General features: G+C 45.8%; 1 protein-coding gene across 1 annotated transcript in view; it reads left to right on the top strand.

The window, feature by feature from the left end:
* PLCD3 (phospholipase C delta 3) overlaps nucleotides 1–14055 on the top strand; it is an 85210-nt gene that overhangs the window by 30061 nt on the left and 41094 nt on the right. Inside the window, exons 2-3 of the mRNA XM_035137245.2 lie at nucleotides 4707–4868; nucleotides 13801–14029. Of these exons, the coding sequence (XP_034993136.2) occupies nucleotides 4707–4868; nucleotides 13801–14029 (391 nt within the window). The remainder of the gene's footprint in view (nucleotides 1–4706; nucleotides 4869–13800; nucleotides 14030–14055) is intronic.

Genomic DNA, 14055 nt, shown 5'->3' with positions numbered 1-14055 from the left:
GAGCTTCCCTGCCCTGAACCCAATAAAGCTCCTTTTACTTCCACAGCCGTTCTTTCAATCTAAGCCACGTGGCATGATTTCTCCTGGACAGCACCACATTTGATTCTCCTTTGGGACAGGCCGCACGCTCGGGCACTCTTGGCATATGTGCAAGGACAGCCCGGAAAGGGAAGAAAAAGAGGATGGCTGGAGAGTAGCTGCTTTGGGTCTCTGTTGACCACCCAGGCTGGAAGCACATCTGAGTGTCGGGGAGTTTTTTTTCCTCCCACCCCGCAAAGGAGGTCTGCAACGTTGCACAACACTGACACTTAATCGCTGCCCAGGAAATCAGGTTGCAGTCTGCTTCCAAAAAAGGCCGAAGCCATAGGGAGAAGCAGCAGGATAAATATAACCACTATTTCTGATGGAACATACACAACGTTGGAAGGAGTCGGTTCTGTCTGCGGAGGGAGGTATTCTGCATCAGCATCAGTGTGCACTAATAGCCAACTCAGTTTGAGTGACATTCTGTACGTAGTCAAAACAGCACCGTCCACCCACAAGCAGCCGGGCTTTTTTTGGGTGGGAGGGCACGGAGTATTTGCAGGTGTGAAGGAGCCCAAAGGTTTGCAGAAGTACAGAAATCTTTAGGGTTGAAGTAGGCAGCGTTAGACTTACTCAGAGTTGACCCATTGGCATGAATAGACCAGCGTAACCGAGGCCCATTAATTTAAGCCTGTCCACAGCTAGTGCTGGGATTTGACTTCATCCCGGATGCATACTCCGTTGTCTCTCAAGACAGACGGATCCGTAACGAAAACTCCAAGCAGGACACAGTTGAGGAAACCCTAAAACAGACTAATAAGGATTCTGCATGTTCAATGGGCAGATACATATAAAGGTACAGAACATTAAAAATCCCAGATAAATTACTTCTGTGTTTGCTGTCTGCCGCAGCATATTGTATGAGCTGCAAAGTCTGCAGCACTTACAACAGGCTTTCCACACATCGAAACCACATATTTTCTACAATAGGTTCTTCTGAATATTTTCACACTGATCATAGATAACCCCAAATTTCAATAACGGGTGCTGTTTTGTTTTGTTTTTCTTTCAATTGTACATTACATTTCCCACAATGTGGGTAGTTTTTTTTTAAAAAAATGTTGGTACCTTAAATGCAGAATGCCTTCGAGCATGTACAGAGTACCTTTGACAACATACTTCCGTGGGGGTGGGAAACTCCCAGAAGCGCTGCTGCATGTTGATTTCAAGAAGCAGAAGCCAGTGCAATTCTTCTGGAAGAGTGCAGGCCAGGTTTCATAGACTCCTATAAGCGTCGAGCCAGAAGGGGCCCCCCAGGGGCCATCTAGTCCAACTCCCTGCAATGCAGGCACCAGAAGAAAAGCCATACACACACTGTGCTCTCGCTATAATAGAATATAAGTGTTTCTATGTACAGTATATATTTTTATGTACAGTATATATTCTGCCTAGAACGTTGAAACTATGCAGGGAGTGAGTTGAGCTGCTGGGACCAGGAAGGGAAAAGGTGTCAACTTTGGAAGAAACATAAAACAAACCTTAGCACTGTTGCCCAGAGAGGGCCGCTAAGCCCAACAGCAAACAACAGCCATTGATGCGGTCTGTTAATCCCTGCCACGGAGGCTTAAGTGCTGAATGCCGTCCACCTGGCTCCCCGCCCCTTTGTGGGTATCATAGCTCTGTAGCCAAGAGATCATCAATTTCTGAGGATCTTACTCACTGTCTTCTGCTGCCCCTCCCAATCTATCTCTGCATATTTGCATTAGGGGGCCTCTCTGTAGTGTTCCAGCAGAAAGCACCAATGCCTTTTCCAGATTTCCTGCTTCTTCCTCCTCTTAAGATTCTTGGCTTCTCCATCTTTTTTCCTGCCCCGTCAGAAAAAGGTTGCATCAAACCTCAGTAGGAAGAGCCAGCGGTGGAGAACCGAAAGAAAAAAGCAGCCCCTTGCCCCCATCTTATTTATATTATTTATTTCTTGCAACTGCACACTCCCACATCTTTCTCCCAAGGAGCTCGAATCGAGGTACAGGGAGACGCACATTTAACCCCCAAAACAACCCTGCCAGGTAGGTTTGGCTGAGAGGCAGTGAGCCACGCAAGGTCACCCACTGAGCCTTCTGGCCAAGTGGGGATTTGAACCTGGGTCTCCTGGGTCTCAGTCGGGCACCGTTAACTACTACACACTCATACACACCGGCTCCAGTGTGTCAGTGTTTTTATTGTCGAGCCCTGGATGGTTTAAACAGGCATGGCCAAACTTGGCCCTCCAGATGTTTTGGGACTACAATTCCCACCATCCCTGACCACTGGTCCCGTTAGTGAAGGGTGATGGGAGCTGTAGTCCCAAAACATCTGGAGGGCCAAGTTTGGCCATGCCTGGTTTAAGATATCTCAGCCTTTGGTACAGTTGCAGGTAGATAGCCGTGTTGGTCTGCCGTAGTCGAAACAACATAAAAAAATTCCTTCCAGTAGCACTTTAGAGACCAATTAAGTTTGTTATTGGTATGAGCTATTGTGTGCATGCACACGATAGCTCATACCAATAACAAACTTAGTTGGTCTCTAAGGTGCTACTGGAAGGAATTTTTTTATTTTGTTGCCTCCGGTACAGTGGTGCCAGTTTAGAGTAAAAGGATTGACCCTACGCAGCAGGCCGAACGCTGCCCACCCCCACGGCTCAATAAACCCATTTTGTTAGAGGAACGGGTAGAGAGGTGTTGGCCTAGGCTGCGTGCATCTAAAGGTAAAAAGGTAAAGGACCCCTGGATGGTTTATGTCCAGTCAACGGCGAATATGGGGTGCAGCGCTCATTCAGGCCGAGGGAGCCGGCATTTGTCCACAGACAGTTTTCTGGGTCATGTGGCCAGCATGACCAAACCGCTTCGGGTGCAACGGGACACCGTGACAGAAACCAGAGCACACGGAAACGCCGTTTGCCTTCCTGCCACAGCGGTACCTATTTATCTACTCGCACTGGCGTGCTTTCGAACTGCTAGGTTGGCAGGAGCTGGAACAAAGCAACGGGAGCTCACTCCGTCGCGGGGATTCGAACCGCTGCCCTTCTGATCAGCAAGCTCAAGAGGCTCAGTGGGTTAGACCGCAGTGCCACCCGTGTCCCTACATCTAAAGTCTTCCCCCAGGAGCTGACCTACAGAACTACAATTCCCAGCACATTTAACAAACTACAGTTCCCAGCATTCTTTGGGGGGAGGAGGGAGCCATATGTATGTAGCCTTAATATCTCCTGATTTGCACCGCCATCAGTACAATGGTTCCAGATGGCAGTGCTTCTCTTCAGCCCAGGTAGGCCTGGCTGGCTCTGTCTAACCGCTGTGGGGCCAAGTTGTGTTCCTCCTCCTGAGCAACTGATCTCCCAGGGTTTGCCCTGCTTTGCCTTGCTTCAAACATTTCAAACATGGCCTCTTGCTCTGGTTTATTGGGCTGTTAGGGAAGGGGTAGTACCTCTGGTTGGGGGACACGTTGTGCTTCTTCTGGGGTGGTTTGCCCAGAAAAAAAGGCTAAGGAGTAAATGCAACATAAATCCAGAGTGGAGTCCCTAAGACAGTTGTACGCCTCCTTCCAAGATTTCCGTACACATTCTCCTTACACACTGTCCAGGCTTGCACCCCAGGGGGAGGTCAATTCAGCGTTGCTAATGCAGCAGCTTGATTTTTACCCTCAGGGCCGCACTCCATTGCCGCTTGAGACAGCCAGATGCCAACAACAGAATCTACTACTGGTCTACTTTAAACCATGTCATTTCCTCTGACCCTGCAGGCCTGAAAGTGATTCAGAAGTTGTGAAAGTCTAGGCTTGATTACTGTGCACTCAGGACTAGGATTCCACACATTTCGTCACTGACTAGATTTAAATTCCAAAGAATTTAGAGATTCTCATGGTTTTTCAAAATGCAGACTATTTTTTTTTAAGTGCACGGTGGCGGGGTTGGGAGTTTGCAACACTTTTTTTTTTTTAAATTCCTCTTAATCCAGAGAGTGTTGGCTGACTGAGGTTGAAAGGAAAAGGCGCTTTGCACGTGTTTAGAGGCTCTCTTTTTCACATGAACGTTTTCTTAGAATTTTGAAGTGTCAGGCATAGCTCTAGTGGCTTTAGCCCAAACATAGCAGAGTTTTCCTGAACAGCGCAGAAGCTAGTTGAGGTGGAAATGACTAGTCGGCTAGACGCAGAACAACTATTTACAGGATTTATTAAAAGAAAATAAAACCAGCAGAGTTTCTGCATACAAAGCAAAGCAAAATAAATCCTTTCTCTCTCTCTCTCTCTTCAGCCATACTTAGCACTCCTACTCCTAACACCCAACAAGAAACAACTGTGCTAGCATTCCTAGATAACAGAGTTCAGTGCTGGTCATTAACCAATCAGAGAGCTGTTGCCAGGCCAGGCAGACCTTGGCTTCCTGCCAAGAGTAAATTGACACTGCCTTGAGTTAATTGTGTGAAGCAAGAATCTGTAAGTTTCCCATGAGAACCAATTAACAGAAACTGAACACGTTTCACATTATGTTTCAGGGATAGCATTCAGAACAGAGTTCCAGGGCTGAATTCTGGCTCAGATCAAGCACTGGCAAATAGAAGGGTCTTTTTTTTATGATCAGAAATGGATGTTGGGTACCTCGAGGTTTTTATAGCTGCTGCCATTCTCTTCTTCTCCTATCTGGGCAGGCCTGACAGACGATGAAGATATCAAGGTGATGCTGAAAGGGTCCCCCTTTTGGAAAGTCAAGGCCAAGCAGGCGCAGAAGCAAAGAATATATCGGCTGCAGGAAGATGGGATGACCGTCTGGTTTGAGACCCGCTTTAAAAAGGCTTACTCCAAACATGTCTGTAAGTATCTGAGTGTGTCTGTTTGCGTATATCCTCTTCCAATCCAGACTAGCCGTGCAAATCCGGAATAATTTTAAGACAGGGGTCACCAACCTAAGGCCCATGGGCCGGAAGCAGCCTACGGAGGTTGTTTGACCGGCCCACAAGGTGCCCCCGAACCGAGTTTAGCTGCCCTAAACCGGTGTGGAGCAGGGACTCGCTTCTGCAGCACCGGAAACCGTGTCTGCGCACACACAGGCGCCGAAAATTGCAGGGGTGCGCGCCATCCGACCCACGGACTGATCTCTGCGGGACCAATCCGGCCCAAGATAAACCTTGCTGTCCCCCTGTTTTAGGAGGTCTAGAAGTGGTAAGCCCTCCAGTTGAAATACCTAGAAATAGTGCTGTTTTCTCAAGTACTTTGAACTCAGGACACTTCCAGACTGTCCCTATTTTCAGGTGCCAGCAAATTCAGATTGAGAAGTCTTGTGCAACAAACCCCCTTCTCCAAAAGATCAGACAGTTTTGCAATAAGGAAAGTGCTGGGAAAATGGAGCGGATAACTAATCTCCTCGCAAACAAAGCGTAATGAATCTGCTCATTGAATAAGTCAACATTGTCTTATCTCCCTGCAAAAAAATCAGGGTGAATGCTCAATAAGCAGATCTTCAGCTCTCTTCCCTGTCTCAGGCAATCCAGGGGCGTTGAGAGCCAAAAGCACAGAAGCCTAGTGAGGTTTGCGGTGAGGAGAAATGATTGTGACTCAGGAACCCTGGCAGGGGAGAGGACTACACTGGAAGAAAGAGAGAATTGCATATGTTTATGGTTCCCAAAGGCTTTCTTCTGTTGCTTATTACAGATCGGGAAGCTTAAGGCGTATTTATCTTCAGCTAACATTGTGGGGTTTCCTTCCCCTCTAAGGTTGCCACCATTATGGAACTATCGTCTTCAAACTACCGTGTTTCTCTGAAAATAAGACACCGTATTACATTTATTTTTCCTCAAAAAAAAAAACCACCATGGCTTATTTTCAGGGGATGTCTTGTTTTTTAATTAAGTATGGTACAGTTTAACCTACAGTGGTGCCTCAACTTACGAATTTAATCCGTTCCGGAGGCACCTTCGTAAGTCGAAAAATCCGTAAGTCGAAAAACGCCATTTCCCTATCTAAAAATTCGTAAGTCGAAAAATCCCTATCTAAAACCGCCACGGGTTTTTTCCGGATGTCGAGACATTCGTAAGCGCGCAGCCATTGCCCCCATTTGTAAGTCGAAAAATTCGGTTGTCGAATTGTTCGTAAGTTGAGGTACCACTGTACAAGGTTAAACTGCCTATCACTATGGCTTATTTTCAGGGTATGGCTTATATTCCTTGAATGCTTAAAAATCCTGCTAGGGCTTATTTTATGGTTACGTCTTATTTTCGGAGAAACAGGGTAGTGCCCAGTGGTGTTTCCTCTTCCCATCCCCTCAATTAGTATACAGTGGTGCCTCGCTTAACAAACGCCCCGTAAGACAAAATTTTCGCTTAAAGAAAGGATTTTTCTAGCGGAGGTTGCCTCGCTAGACAAATTCGTTTTATGAAAAATTTGTCTAGCGAGTCGCGGTTTCCCATAGGAATGCATTGAAATTCAATTAATGCGTTCCTATGGGCAATTTTTTTTAAAAAAAAATTCAATGCATTCCTATGGGATTCGCTAGACAAATTTTTCGTTATAAGAATAGACCCGTGGAACGAATTAAATTCGTCTAGTGAGGCACCACTGTATATTTAAGATATATACTCTACATATTTTTTCCTCAGTTTTTCAGAAGAGAGAGGCTGCAAACTGGTATTGATATATAAAGGAAATGTTGTGCGCATTGGTGTAAGCAATCTGAAGAAGTGTGCATGCACACGAAAGCTTATACCAAGAACAAACCTTAGTTGGTGAATAAGGTGCTACTGGACACTTTTTTATATATATTTTGATTGGTGTAAGTAGGCAGCTAAGTAACTGTGCTTTGCGCTTTGCCGATTTCACTTGCAGAGAGGGGGGCTGAGTGGCACAGGCCCGCAACGTCTGACCCAGTAGATTTTGACCTATGAAGCCTTAAACAACTCAGGACCACAAAACCTCAAGGGCCGCCCGCCTCTTTCCATATGAACCTACCTGGACCCTGAGATCATCTTCTGAGGCTCTTCTTCGTGTGCCTCCTCCACAAGAGGGTGGCAACACAAAAAAGGGCCTTTTCTGCAGTGGCTCCGTATTTCTGGAATGCTCTCCCCAGGAAGGTTCGGCTGGTGCCTTCATTATACAGCTTTAGGCACTGGGGAAAAACGTCCCCCCCCCCCCGATTTACATCCAATGCCCTTTTAAAATGTTTTGGGGAAACATTATTGGGTGGTTCTTGTTTTTTTAATTATATATTCTGTGATTTTATGTTGCGAATCGCCCTGAGACATGCGGGTGTAGGGTGGTATACTAATAATAATATAGTGGGACCCAGGTGGCGCTGTGGGTTAAACCACTGAGCCTAGGGCTTGCTGATCAGAAGGTCGGCGGTTCGAATCCCTGTGACGGGGTGAGCTCCCGTTGCTTGGTCCTAGCTCCTGCCAACCTAGCAGTTTGAAAGCACGTCAAAATGCAAGTAGATAAATAGGAACCGCTACAGCGGGAAGGCGTTTCCATGTGCTGCTCTGGTTCGCCAGAAGCGGCTTTGTCATGCTGGCCACATGACCTGGAAGCTATACGCCGGCTCCCTCGGCCAATAATGTGAGATGAGCGCGCAACCCCAGAGTCGGTCACGACTGGACCTAATGGTCAGGGTCCCTTTACCTTTACCTTACCTCGGGTTACAAACACTTCAGGTTACAAACACCTCAGGTTACAGACTCCACTAGCCCGGAAGTAGTAACTCGGGTTAAGAACTTTACCTCAGGATGAGAACGGAAATCACGCCGTGGCGGCATCAGGAGGCCCCATTAGCTAAAGTGGTACCTCAGGTTAAAAACGGTTTCAGGTTAAGAAGGGACCTCCGGAACGAATTAAGTTCGTAACCTGAGGTACCACTGTCATCTAAAAGTCAGATAGTTGTTTATTTCCTTGACATCTGACGTCAAGCAAAAGCACCACCTGTTTCCGAACCATGTTTGAACAGCCACTGCTACGGAGCAACAGAGAAAGCTGTACATATTTACAGTGCGCCAGGCCAGTGATCCGTTTAGCTGAGTACACTTGACTAGTAACAGCTCTCCATGGTTTCGGAAAAGGGTACATTTCCAATCCCACCCAGAGACGCCAGGGACAATAATGATTAAATTTATTACCCATTCTTTCACCCGGTGGGTTACATCAATTTAAAATTCAGAATTAAGAACAATTTGCAGTCACAGGAATAGGGTGGGTCCCTACCACACTGTACAAATAAGGATGGCAGGGATGAGAAGGGTGGGGGAAGGGCTATATTTTAATTAATACATTCTCTAAGGAAGTTATACAGTGGTACCTCGGTCTGCGACCACAATTGGTTCCAGGGAGCCGGTCGCTCCCCGAGTTGGTTGCTCCCCGAGGCACGCTTCTGCGCGTGCGCGAAGCACCAATAGAGCACTTCTGTGCATGCATGCGCTGCACAGATCGCTTCTGCGCATCTGAGCGCTGCGGAACCCGGATGTAAACACTTTTGGGTCCGCGGTGGTCGGAAACCAAAGTGATCACTCCCCGAGGCAGTCGCAAACCGAGGTACCACTGTACCTATCCCCCTGTTCAGTGGTGTGGAAAGCAACAAGAATGGATGTTTTAATGAAGAGAATTAATTGGTGGACGTAACAAACAAACAAACAAATCTATGGATGTACGTAGAACCAGTAGCCAGCATTGTGTGCACATAGGTTGCAAGAAGAAGGAATAATAACATAAGAAAAAGTATTTTGAAAAACTTATGTGGACATGGCAAAGATGACAGCAAAGTCAAGTTCAAGGGATGAAATGGACCTGGAAGAATAAGCTCCCTATTTGGGCATCTTAAAATATTGCATGTTAAATGGAATCACGGGCAGGATTAGGTTTTGAGCAGCAGAGGGACAACAAAATATAATAGCAATGGAAGAACTGTGGAGTAGATTTTTTTTTAATGCAGCAAAGAAGAATGGGAATAACAGCACCATGGAAGAAGGGTGGGCAGCCAACTTTCAAATTATGGATTAAATCTGATATTTGTTAAGAGAAATTGGAACTCAATAAAAATTCATTGGCTGGGGGGAAAAGGAATAGGGTGGGTCCTGAAAACACACAACACGAGGCGTGTTTTCTGCATTTGCTGAAAGCCTCGTAGTGAAGGTGCGAAATATACCTCTGTGGGGAGAGAATTCCACAACTTAGGGGCTGCCACAGAGACTGCCTTCTTATAGGCCACCACCCCACAACCTCGAAGGCAGAACTACCAAGAGGGTCTTCTCTGCTGATCTGGACACCGAAGAAGGTCTATAGGGACGCAGGTGGCGCTATGGTCTAAAAACCACTGAGCCTCTTGGGCTTGCTGATCAGGAGGTCGGTGATTCGAATCCCTGCAATGGGGTGAACTCCTGTTGCTCTATCCCAGCTCCTGCCAACCTAGCAGTTCGAAAGCACACCGGTGCATGTAGATAAATAGGTACCACTGTGGCGGGAAGGTAAACGGCGTTTCCGTGTGCTCTGGTTTCCGTCACTGTGTCCCGTTGCGCCAGAAGCTGTTTAGTCATGCTGGGCACTTGACCCGGAAAGCTGTCTGTGGACAAATGCCAGCTCCCTCAGCCTGAAAGCGAGATGAGCGCCGCAACCCCATAGTCGCCTTTGACTGGACTTAACTGTCCAGGGGTCCTTTACCTTTACCTTTTATAGGGTTTGAACCTGGGACTCTTTGCTCACAGGGCAGATGCTCTGTCGATGAGCTACAGCCCTGCGCCTGCTTTGATTCCCCTGTTATCCTTCCTCTGCAAGTGGGAACAGCTTGCTAGACTTTTTGTCTCGCCTGGGATTAAAACGATTAAAAACGAAATTGGCATCAGATCATCTTGTGCAAGCGTTTTATGCTGTGCCCCTCTCTGCCCGTCCATCACCAGGGCTTCAGATTTCTGTTTATTTTATAAGTCAGATATGAATCCTGTTTGGAACCTGTTTGGAAAGGATGGGGCAAGAGACGCAGAATTTTGTGCCACTTTTGGCAAAGATTAGTTGTCGCATCAGCGAAGGGAAGGTAGCAGAGGTTCAAATGGTGAATTCCTTAATCTGTGTGGTAGCATCCAGATGTATTTTTTAGGAGAAGGGGACGACAGAGGACGAGATGGTTGGACAGTGTTCTCGAAGCTACGAACATGAGTTTGACCAAACTGCGGGAGGCAGTGCAAGGCAGGAGTGCCTGGCATGCTCTGGTCCATGGGGTCACGAAGAGTCGGACACGACTAAACGACTAAACAACAACAAGCATCCAGGCCGACAGGAACTAAACGCATGGAGGGCTGGTATTTCGTTTTTCCTCCTCAACTCCCAAATGATTTTGTAATGTACAACAACCACAGCCCTTACGTTGCGCCATAGGACGTGCGCTGTGATGTGGTTTAAAAAAAATAAAAAATACAGTGGTACCTCGGTTTAAGTACACAATTGGTTCCGGAAGTCTGTACTTAGCCTGAACCTTACTTAACCTGAAGCGAACTTTCCCATTGAAAGTAATGGAAAGTGGAATAATCCGTTCCAGACGGGTCCGCGGAGTACTTAAACTGAAAGTACTCAAACCGAAGCGTACTTAAACCAAGGTATGACTGTAAATAAATGAATGAATTGGATTTTTTTTTCCTGGGAAGTTTAACTTAGATTGCATAGAGCAACATGGATGCACTGCGGGGAGCACACTGCCTCATTGCGCTGTGTCCAGGGCGAGCGAGGCGAAAACAAAACATGGGAAAATGTTCTGTTACTGGATGTCAGGGAGGGGAAGAGAGAGAGAGAGAAAGATAACAAGGTTCAGAGAAAGAATGGAAGAGAATAACAGGAAACAGCACAATGTCTGCAACAGCTGAACAGCATTTTCAAAGAAAGGGTATCAGTTTCAGGGAGGACATAGAACTTTGTTATGTTCTATGCACTCAGCAAATAAGGATAGAAGGATCTGATGTTAAGAGAAGGGCCTGATTGCTATACAAATAGCAGGTGCAGGAGTCCCTATCTGTGTCACAGTGGAGAAGAAAGGATCACAGCCGCTCCCCCCTTGCCGAGGTCCCGATCCGGAGCAGCACCCCTCCCTCACTGCACCTGCCGTTTACTTTTTAAGAAGCATTCACCCAATTTCTGTTTCACGGATGGCGTCTCTCGTTTGGTCCTCAGATTGCTGAGTGGTTTGAAATGCAACTGATGCAGGCACCTATTGGATAGTGCCGGTGACGTCACTGATGACAAGGGATGCAGTCCTGCTCCCACAAATTTGTACTGGGTTTGGAGGGTCTTTACGTTGCTAATTTTGAAAATGTACTTTAACGTCGCTTTTGGCCCCAGAGCTGCGCTCACCCTTGGCCAACCCTCCAGGGCTCTGTGTGTGTGTGTGTGTGTGTGTGTCTGGAAAGAGCGGTGTTAGAAATAACTGACCAAGCCCTAAGCTCAGTTTGAGTGACTGCATGGCAGAGGCAAGCTTTGAACCTAGTGCCTTGCCCATAGCAGGAAATACTTGCTCCTTGAACCCGACTTCAACTTTCAGTTACTTATGGCTCATTAACACTTAAGTCAGGGTGTGGTGCAAGGGAAGGTGTGGGTTAGTTTGTTTTCCTTGGATGTCCACCCCACACCACCCCCGGAGACAATAGAGTTAGGGATAGAGTGGAATTTGAAAGCTTGTTTTGGAATGGGCTGGTGCAAGAAGAATTTGCGGACAAACGAGTACTGTGAAATGTTGTTTAGCAACTTGCTTTGAGGGTTTCCGTGTACAATTTTGTAAGTGTGTGCAGACATGTGCAATGGGAGCCCTGCCCCCCCCTCCGTGTCACTCGGTTAGAGGGCAGAGGGAGGAGCAATATCGTTCCAGTAAAAATAGTCTTTTTGCAAATTTGCTGCTTTTAAAATGAGTGAGATGTATCCCAGTACAGTTGTACTTGGAAGTCGAACAGCTTCTAGTTCCTGAACGTTTCGGCTCCCGAATGTCGCAAACCCGGGAGTGAGTATTCCGGTTTGCGAACTATTTTTTGGAAGCCGAACATCCGACGGGGCTTCCAGTTGGCCGCGGGAGATGCTTTGGTTTCCGAACGTTTTGGAAGCCGAGTGGGCTTCCGGAACGGATTCCGTTTGGCTTCCACGGTACGACTGTCTAGGACAGGGGAGGTCCACGTGTTTCAATGAAAAAATAAAGGGTAGTCGTAAACGTAGTTTTAACAGGCCCATAAACTAAAAACAGCTATGAAAGTTGAAAGCCGGCAAAGGTCTGGAAGGATTGCACAGAATGTCACATATAATGCTGTGGGGAAGAAGTCTTGCGATTGATGCAATGACCTTTTGGTTGTTTGAGGGAAGATATTTTTTCATGGAGACTTAAGGGCTCATCCACACTTAACTTTTTCCCTGTGCTTTCTAGGTGCAGTCCCACACTTTCCCAGTCCATGCCAGAGTGTGTGTTTTTTCATTACAGGGGGTTGGACTAGATGATCCTTGGGGTCCCTTCCAACTCTACAATTCTATGATCTATGAAAAGGCAATTTGGAGTTTGTGTCTGTCTGTCTGTCTGTCTGTCTGTCTGTCTGTCTGTCTGTCTCTCTCTCTCTCTCTCTCTCTGTGTGTGTGTGTGTGGATTGCCGAGAGCATTAAAGAGCAGGTTTTAGTGTGGCTGAGTCCTAATAAAACCCTGGGACCTTTTGATGAAGCATGGGTAATTAATAATCATAATATAATTCTGACTGAGAGTGTTTCAGACTACCTGTTTTATTGAGCATTTGCCTTAATTGTGTGCAAGGAGGCTAGATGATGTTGTGTCAAAGCAAGTGTTGTCCTGTACTTTACAGTGCAGTTTCCTTATTGCAAAAAGGCTAATCTTTTGAAAAGGGTGGATTTGATTTAAATCAAATCGATTCAAATCACAATTTAAATAACAGTTTAAATCAGTAAGACTTGATTTAAATCATTTTTTTTACAGAAAGACTCATTCTTGCTGGTATAATCTTAATATTCACAACCAGATGAAGGTTTCATTTTTGGAATAATAAATTTTCAAGAGTACTGTAGTTTTTACAGTTATATCAAAAATTACTGATTTGGTTGTACTATTAGATGTACATAGACAGATAATTATGAAATTATTGTGAGGTTTAATAAGTTATTCGGATAATTTTTCTGCTGAACTTTACTGGAAGGAGAAAAATAATCATTTCCTTAATATCAATTTAAACAATTTATTTAACTAAAACAATAATATAATAATATTATAGCATCTGTATCCATGTTTGTTAACTGATGTGGTTAAACAATTAAAAAACAAAATTCAGACTGAGTTTTAGCACACATGAAAAAGAAATCCTTATTTCCTTTGGACTATAACGTAACGTAAATAGAAAACTATCTTTAGAAAGATTTTTCCTCCAAAAGCATTTTATTTTAAAAATCCAATTTAAATTAAAAAAACTGATTTTGTTGATTTAAATAATAATAATCATTGATTTTATCCACCCGGCTTTTGAAGAACCAGGTTTCTTGCACAGCGCCTCCTAATCACCTGTAATTTGTCAGTATGTGATCAAATCCTGCCCCCAAACTGTGGCAATGTGGCCCTGAGCTGCAGCCTTTATAACGCCCCAGTGAAGTTGCTAAGACTTGAGTTTGGAGATCGGAATTGGATTGTTAGCTTTAAACCAACATCCTTGCAGTGTGCACCAAAGTGATCGAGCTTGAAGCATCCAGCCTGGGATCTTGTTCTGTCCCTGATTTCTGTACGCAGTCCTGCATTCCTGTCTTGTCTTCCAGTCTCCATCCTGCACATTGAAAGCGTGCGAGAAGGTTATCAGTCGGAGGGGCTTCGGAAATTTGGCGGCTCTTTCCCCGAGCAGCAGTGCTTCACCATTGTCTTCAGAGGCAAGAGGAAAAACCTGGACCTAGCTGCCCGGAGCGTGGATGATGCTCAGCGCTGGGTTCGAGGGCTCACAAAACTGATGACCAGAGGGGAAGCCATGAGCCAGCGAGAGAAGCTCGAACAATATCCTTTCTGTTCAAGCTGCTTGA

This window comes from Zootoca vivipara, chromosome 13 (assembly GCF_963506605.1).
Source record: "Zootoca vivipara chromosome 13, rZooViv1.1, whole genome shotgun sequence".
Lineage (NCBI taxonomy): Eukaryota > Metazoa > Chordata > Lepidosauria > Squamata > Lacertidae > Zootoca > Zootoca vivipara.
This window is presented reverse-complemented; position numbering and strand designations above follow the sequence as displayed.